General features: G+C 35.2%; 2 protein-coding genes across 2 annotated transcripts; one reads left to right on the forward strand and one right to left on the reverse strand.

The window, feature by feature from the left end:
- Positions 1 to 182: 182 nt before the first annotated feature.
- Positions 183 to 3158, forward strand: LOC105802394 (protein AUXIN SIGNALING F-BOX 2). Its single transcript, XM_012634002.2, has 3 exons — positions 183 to 1285; positions 1650 to 2145; positions 2231 to 3158. Exons 1-3 carry the CDS (start codon positions 834 to 836, stop codon positions 2999 to 3001), a joined length of 1719 nt encoding a protein of 572 aa, XP_012489456.1. The 5' UTR covers positions 183 to 833; the 3' UTR covers positions 3002 to 3158.
- A 994-nt stretch (positions 3159 to 4152) lies between these two features.
- Positions 4153 to 5906, reverse strand: LOC105802399 (cysteine-rich and transmembrane domain-containing protein WIH2). The gene is made up of 3 exons (XM_012634009.2): positions 5716 to 5906; positions 5352 to 5622; positions 4153 to 4459 (listed from the first exon to the last, which is right to left on the reverse strand). The coding sequence occupies exons 1-3, from the start codon at positions 5756 to 5758 to the stop codon at positions 4411 to 4413; spliced, it is 363 nt and encodes a 120-aa protein (XP_012489463.1). The 5' UTR covers positions 5759 to 5906; the 3' UTR covers positions 4153 to 4410.
- Between the last annotated feature and the right edge of the window lie 2183 nt (positions 5907 to 8089).

The following is an 8089-nucleotide window of genomic DNA, read 5'->3' on the forward strand; positions in this document are numbered from 1 at the left end:
TTTGTAAGACCCGAAACCGGAGATAAGGACACATGCATGCTACACTATTGGACGGTCGCGATTCTCTTAATTATGCCATCGAATAGCAACCGCTAGATCATGAACAACCTTAACCATGGTTTAGAGAAAAAATATAACTTTACTACCATGGTTACTTCAGTTTAGCTCTCCTTCAACTTCGGCTTCTGGCTGAGTTCAACGTTTTCCAACTGGTTTTGGTAGAAAAATTAAAAAAAGAAAAAGAAAAAAAATCTCTTTTATTCATTTTATTTCTCTCTCTCTCTCTCTCTTGCTTGTTGTTATTATTAGATTTCGATTCAGCTAACAGTTTTCCACTTATAGTTGTTAAAGATTCTTCAGATCTATGTAAATTTTATGGATTTTTTTGGGTATTTGCCTTTTTTTTCTTCTCCTTTTAAACTGTAATGTAATTATAGTTCTTTGATTTTTGAAGATGATCGTGGGAAAGAATCTATTTTCTCTTCATTTTCACTACAGAAAAAAAATCTCTTTTATTTTTTCTCGAGAGAATTCGAGTTCCTTTTCACTCTCATTCACTTCGGTTCTTGAAAGAGATGTGAGTTTTTAAAGAAAAAGCTTTTTTTTATATACATATTTTAAATTTCCACTATGAGTCTTAGGTAAAATCTTCAGATCTGGTCAATTCTTGTGGATTTCATCAAGATCTCTGCCTTTTCATGTAGGGAATTCTTCAATTTTTTCCCCTTTTTTTTCTTCTTCTTTTCCCTGGTTTTCTCGGGAGAAAGGAAAACAAAAAAAGAAAGTAAAACTGTGTATGTTCTGGTGGGGGGAAAGTAGTAAAACAATAAAAGATGAATTATTTCCCAGATGAAGTTTTAGAGCACGTGTTTGATTTCATCACATCTCACAAAGACCGTAACTCAGTGTCTTTAGTTTGCAAATCGTGGTACAAAATCGAAAGATACAGCAGGCAAAGGGTTTTCATTGGGAACTGTTATTCCATCAGCCCAGAGAGGTTGATCGCCAGATTCCCTGGCTTGAAGTCGCTGACTTTGAAAGGGAAGCCGCATTTCGCCGACTTCAATTTGGTGCCACATGATTGGGGAGGTTTCGTTTATCCTTGGATCAAAGCCTTGGCTAAGAGCCGAATCGGATTGGAAGAGCTTAGGCTTAAGAGGATGGTGGTGTCTGATGAGAGCCTCGAGCTGCTTTCCAAATCATTTGTGAATTTTAAGTCTTTGGTCCTTGTCAGCTGTGAAGGCTTCACTACTGATGGTCTTGCCGCTATTGCTGCCAATTGTAGGTAAGATGTTCGATGATGTTTCTGTTTGGGTTTTGCTTTACCCTATTTTAACTTCTTCTTATGCTAGTTTTCTATTGCAACTTGCAAGTTGCAAGTGCTCATGAATGTTTATGGCTGAAAGTGTATATTGGTTATTTATGATACAGCTTTCTATGTTGATGGTTCATTGAATATATCTGCTTTTGATTTGTTTAAACCACTCACCAATCCATTCAATAGGTGGATTTATGTTTGCTATATGTTTTACTGAAATTCTGATTTTCTTTTGGTCTTTGTGGAGTATGTTATTTTGATCGGGAAGCATTTAGTGGTGGAACTTTTTAGTTCATTCTCCTTCCCTTACTTTGGTAATGTTTGATTCTAGGTTTCTTAGGGAGCTGGATTTACAAGAAAATGAAGTTGATGATCATAGAGGTCATTGGCTTAGTTGCTTTCCTGAAAGCTGTACCTCCCTGATTTCCCTGAATTTTGCCTGCCTTAGAGGAGAAGTGAACTTAGGAGCTCTTGAAAGACTCGTGTCAAGATCTCCCAACCTCAAGAGTTTACGACTAAACCGTGCGGTCCCGCTTGATACCCTCCAGAAACTATTGATGCGAGCTCCTCAACTGGTGGACTTGGGCATTGGGTCTTATGTACATGATCCATTCTCTGAGGTCTATAACAAATTGAAAATTGCCATTCAAAGGTGCAAATCAATCAGGAGTTTATCAGGGTTTTTGGAGGTTGCTCCTCATTGCATGTCGGCTATTTATCCCATTTGTGGAAACCTGACCTTCTTGAACTTGAGTTATGCTCCAGGCCTTCATGGTAATAAGCTGATGAAGCTGATTCAGCATTGCAGGAAACTTCAGCGTCTATGGGTATGACCTTTTAATTACTTGCAATCCAGTTGTAGGTATTCCATCTGAATTAATTGAATGTTGATAATGAATATCAATGTTGCAGATACTGGATTGTATTGGAGATAAGGGACTAGGAGTAGTGGCTTTGACATGTAAAGAATTGCAGGAATTGAGGGTTTTCCCATCTGATCCCTTTGGAGCTGGAAATGCTGCCGTTACTGAGGAAGGTTTGGTCCTAGTATCTGCAGGCTGTCCAAAGCTCAATTCGCTGCTGTACTTCTGTCAGCAGATGACGAATGCTGCCCTCATAACTGTAGCTAAAAACTGCCCGAATTTTATCCGCTTCAGATTGTGCATCCTTGACCCCATAAAACCTGACCCTGTAACCAATCAGCCATTGGATGAAGGTTTTGGGGCGATTGTCCAGTCGTGCAAGGGTCTCAAGAGACTATCACTCTCTGGCCTTCTGACTGATCAGGTTTTTCTTTACATAGGAATGTATGCCGAGCAGCTCGAGATGCTGTCCATCGCTTTTGCTGCAGACAGTGACAAAGGAATGCTCTACGTGTTGAATGGTTGCAAGAAACTTCGCAAGCTAGAGATCAGGGACTGCCCCTTTGGTGACGCAGCACTTCTAGAGGACGTGGGAAAGTATGAAACAATGCGATCCCTTTGGATGTCCTCCTGTGAAGTTACCCTCGGAGGCTGCAAGTCAGTTGCTGAGAAGATGCCGAGCCTAAATGTGGAGATCATAGATGAGTGTGAACAAATGGAATTTAACCTTGACGACAAGCAGAAGGTAGACAAGATGTATCTGTATCGAACATTAGTCGGGCATAGGAAAGATGCACCAGAATATGTGTCGATTTTGTAGGTGCATTGTTTTGGCTCAGCCATTATTTATCTTTGCTTATTTAAGTAGTTGTACGTTGTTAGGAGAACCGATTTTAATGTATTATTAGCTTGTGGTGATCTAGCCTTTATGCTATTGTTGTAATCCTTGTTATTTATAAATGGATCTGTTTTAAGTATTTTTCAGAATCAAACAACTGAAATTCCGTCATTTCTACATGGGTTTCATTAGATGACCTTATTGGGGTGCCAGCCGCCGCGTATGAAGAGATAAGAAAGAAGATTTGAAGGGCAGGTGGATGAAGAAAGCAAAGCAAAGCAAATTTAATTGAGTGCATGGCCCCTACTGGAGAGGTCAGTTCATAATGTGCTAAGCCTCAATCATTATTGGGGCATGAAATTGAAGAATAGTGAGGATGACTTCATCATCTGTGGATGGAGGCAAGGTGGTTATGAGTCTCCAATCATTTCAAATAGTAGAGTCAGCTCTTTGAAAGCTGAGGAATCATCCTCGTATTCTTTGACAAGTTCTACAGCAACTATGTCAAAGATATTTTGCAAGCAATCTTAAATAGTTTCTCCCATCAGTATAGCAGTTCCGAATTTAAAATATTCTCACCTTTCTGTCATAGAAGCAGACCAGACTCCCAAGGTTTTCAAGGTAACCCCTTGCTCAAACATATATTTCTCGAATTCGGGTGAATATTCAAATGCGTATATGACACGAATATGGTTAAAATTTTTTAAGTTTGCTTATAAATTTTACGGAACTGAAGATTATATTTTCATATTCATGTATCAGCCACGACTAGAGTGCTTCAAGAAAAATGAGTCGTCCAAATCAAACATTCTTCTGGGAGTCTTCAGTATAGCCTGAAGACTCCATTCTTAATTCCTACATTAACATTTACAAAATTTACTGCTCGAGTTTGGCATTGGCAGGATTAGGTGATGGGTAATTGTCATGGTAGTTGCCTGGCCATTGCTGGTTAACTTAAGGTAGCGAGAAGATCCTGGATGCATGGCTTTGAAAAGCAGAGGACAAACATTTTATAGCTCATGATTCTCAAAGGTTTGCGTACTAAGACCAGGAGTTCAATACTAATGTCTTCATCAATGAAGTAGCACAAAGTTTGTAGAGCAGGGGATAATTACTGAAAAACATTCTCAATGTGAGATACAAAAGCTATCTTTAATGGAAAACTGAAAGAAAATGGAACAATGAACCATGAGAGACAGCAGCATGATGGAATGGAAGTCCACTCATACAAAGTAAATAACTTATATACAACGGGAACTCAGAGCAGCCTGTATTTATAATGGAAACTTTGGTTTATAAGGTTTGAGTAGATAAATTATAATAATAGATGGGTACGGAACCGAATACATAGCATATGACCTGACCTCCACAAAATGCAAAGTAGAACTTCACTAAAAGCAGCATTCCTCCAACATGCAGCAACAACATAGAGCAGCCAAACTGCAGACATACAAAAAAGCATTATGCCATCAATATCCATTCCAAGCAAAGCATCTAAAACATGTATATTTATCCAAATGATGGTCTATTAATAATAAATCAAAAGACTAACACCACCTTCAAACCATAACTAAAAGGATTAAACAAACAGGAAACCAGCAAATGATCAAGCAGGAGTTTAGCAGTCTTCTAGCATAGACTCTAACCCAAGTGTCCATAATGGTATTTAACCGAAAAAATCAAAGCCGACAACAGTATCAAAGAGAGGGTGTTTGTCCCTGATAAGACTGTAGTGTTGCATTTTTAAAGCATATATTGAACAAGTTGTGAAAATCATTGTGGCAGATCATATCCTCCATGACAGTCATTTTTAACCTTTATCTATTCAGGGTTTTGGTTTGCATCTATCAGACAATCTATCACATAAAGCTGATCATATTGAACAGGCAAAGTACATGGATAATGGGATTCATGTGAGAAATATAATCTGACTTATACATCTATGATGCTTGTCTAGTCTAAGAATCAAATGCCATGGAGGATGCGTCGTCTATTAATTTAGATATGAACTATTAGAGACAGAAGTACCAAGGATCAGATGAAGATATATACTCATACAACAATCACGAAGCTGTAACAAATCTTATGACTTTCCATGAACAATTCACATAAAAGAAAGGGTAATATGAGGTAGATGACAGATTACAGAGGTCAACTTAGCCTAAGAGAACTCAACTGCTACTATAGTCCTCAATTCCATAACCCAATACTAAAAATTAAAGCTTGAATTTTGGAATTGTAAATTTCACATATTAAGCAACAAAAGATAAAGATCTTTCAGCATCAAACGAATCAATCAATAAGAGAAGAGAACACGAAACGAAATACATACCAGCCTTTTAAGAAAGAGAAACAGCCATCATCAGAATGATTGTGGTGATGGTGATGCTCGTAGTGGCAGTGGTGATATTGAGGATGACCTGGAGGTGGAGGTGGTGGTGGTGGATACCCTTCAGCAAAATACCCTTGGTAACCCTCGTAAGGCTGGCGTTGCGGCTGAGGATACGGTGGATAACCTGGAGGCGGCGGTGGTGGGTAGCCTTCGTAAGGTGGAGCAGAAGGGTATCCAGATGGGGGTGGGGGCGGATAAGGAGAGGCATACCCTGTTGTTTCAACAGTACAAAAAAATGAAGGAACAAAGAAAGAAATAAAGGATGATGAAATAGGATATTAAAGAAAAGGGAAGGATTGAATACCAGGAGGAGGGTAAGGGTCTTGAGGTACTCTTTGGTAACTCATGCTGCTGCTGTTAGCTTTTTCTTCTTCCTTGTAGCCTTAGGTTTTTGCTGTGTGAGGGAGAATGGAGATCAATGTCCTTTGAAGACGGGACAGTTTGAAACGAAGAGGGGTTTCGTGTTTTTCTGATGGCAAGGCCAGCCTGTGTCCAGTCATTTCCTCCCACGTCACCCCTTATTTATAATAATTGATTTACAAGTATAACAAAACAAAAAGGCTTTATCTTTTAATGATTTTAAAAGGTTTAATTTCGACGAAATCCCTGTACTCTTTTGACTTTTAAAATTAGTCTCTCTTATTTTAATTACGGGAATTTAATCGTTTTACTTCTCTAAAACTTAAACATCAATGGTGACATTGTTAATGAATCCGTTTAACAATATTATCAAAAATACTAAATCAGAAAAAGTTTATACACTAGAATTCTTCGAATTAAAATTAGAAAGATTAAATTTCAATAACCCAAAAGTACAAGGACTGGGGGGAAATTAGACCATTATAAAACTATATATTCATGATTTTTTTTTATGCTAAAGCCTGAAAGCTAAACTAACCAATTCAATTGTGAGGCTTATCAAGAGTGAGCAGTTAACAAATAGAATGCCTACTCTTTTTTAAGTTGACACAGATTGCTCCATCAAGAAACAAGGATGAAAAGGGCACAAATAACAAAAGCCAATGAGCATCCTTACTTCATCATTTCAGCATCAGAAAGTAAGTTTTTTCAAACATGAATAAAACATAATAAGGGCAAACCAAGATGGCTAAGGGTCAATTCTTCATTACTTAAAAAAAGTATTTATGACTCCAAAAGTACTTTTGAAAGAAAAGATGTGAAAAACAAGTTGCTTTTAACTGAAATTTTTAGCTTTTCAGAAGTACTTTTCAAAAGCACTTCTGAAAAGGAGCTGAAAAGAAGAAGCTAAAAATTTTAGCTTTTCCTCTCCCAAAAGTACTTTTGGTGCTTAATTACTTTTTCACCCCTCCAATAACATGGTATTTTTATTTTTTTTTCTTGGTACTTAATTACAATTGTGTTAAAATCATTAATTAAAAATAAAAAAAATTTAAATACTAATTACAAATATTTAATGGTTATATTTAAATATTTAAAATATAATTTACATATTCTAATTAAATTTTATAAATAATTAATATTTATTGCTTAAAGTATTTAAATTTTATATTTCATATAATTAAAATATTAACAACAAGTTATAATAATTTTTTTATATTCTTACTAAAATATAATAATATTAACTAATTTAAATATTATTTAAATGCATATTTGTTACTTAATAATAACATGTCTAAAATGGACATTTTATTTCTCAAAAGTACTTTTGATAGCAATGCTAAACACTCAAATTTTAAACCAAACTTTTCAAAAGCACTTGTAATACCCGAAAATTTTTACAAGAAGATATTATCTTTGATATAGTAAGGAAATAAAGTGGCAAAAAGGAGAATTTTGAGTTATGACAACATTGGGAAGTATATTATGACATATTAATTAAAGAAATGATTAAATTGCAAAAGTGAGAAAAGTTTTGTTATCCAAGAGTAAATACTCAAAATTTGAAGGGTTAAAGTGTAAATATGAAATATTTGAAGGACCAATAGTGTAAATATTTTAAGGGTGGAATAATATAGAAACTAAGGAAAATGGATGAATTGGGACTAAATTGAAAAGATGATGAATTATGAGGGACTAAATCATAATTTTACCAAATTAAGTGATGACTCAAGGATGGAATTTTAAAAGATCTAAAGGGCAAAATGGTCAATTAATAAGAAAGAGAAATCTAGAAAATAATGATGATGTTGGAGATATTTTAGATCAAATAAATAAAAATATTAGTTTAATAATATTTTAATTTGATTTTAAATGACATTTTATCATTTTATTATTATTTTATTTAGTATATATATATATATATATATATATATATGTGGAAGAAAATATTAAGAATCATCTTCCTTTCCCATGCATTTCACGTTAGAAGAGAAGAGAAGAGAAGAAAGAAAGTTTTGTTTTCTTTACAATTTGGTCCTTCCACGAAAAATTTACCTTTCTCACCTAGAATCAAAAGAATTTCCATAGCTACCAAGAGAGAAAAATGTTAAGGAGACTATGGGGAGCTAGAATATCAAGTTAGATTCGAGAAATAGAAGCTGGAGAAGAGAGAAAATCAAGTTAAAGATTGACATCAATAGAGCAAGGTAAGAACATCAATATTTCAATATATTTTTAAGTTTGATATTATTGAAGAAGTATGAAATTGATGTTAATGTAGGGTTTTATTATATAAGGTTCTATGTTCTTGATATGTT

This window comes from Gossypium raimondii, chromosome 11 (genome assembly GCF_025698545.1).
Source record: "Gossypium raimondii isolate GPD5lz chromosome 11, ASM2569854v1, whole genome shotgun sequence".
NCBI classification, from domain to species: domain Eukaryota; kingdom Viridiplantae; phylum Streptophyta; class Magnoliopsida; order Malvales; family Malvaceae; genus Gossypium; species Gossypium raimondii.

Coding starts and splice junctions, on each gene's coding strand:
- LOC105802394 (XM_012634002.2), top strand. CDS start 834: ATGAATTATTTCCCAGATGAAGTTTTAGAGCACGTGTTTGATTTCATC. Junction 1,286..1,649: donor GCTATTGCTGCCAATTGTAG/GTAAGATGTTCG, acceptor GTTTGATTCTAG/GTTTCTTAGGGAGCTGGATT. Junction 2,146..2,230: donor GGAAACTTCAGCGTCTATGG/GTATGACCTTTT, acceptor TCAATGTTGCAG/ATACTGGATTGTATTGGAGA.
- LOC105802399 (XM_012634009.2), bottom strand. CDS start 5,758: ATGAGTTACCAAAGAGTACCTCAAGACCCTTACCCTCCTCCTG. Junction 5,623..5,715: donor AGACCCTTACCCTCCTCCTG/GTATTCAATCCT, acceptor TTGAAACAACAG/GGTATGCCTCTCCTTATCCG. Junction 4,460..5,351: donor TTCTCTTTCTTAAAAGGCTG/GTATGTATTTCG, acceptor GTATGTCTGCAG/TTTGGCTGCTCTATGTTGTT.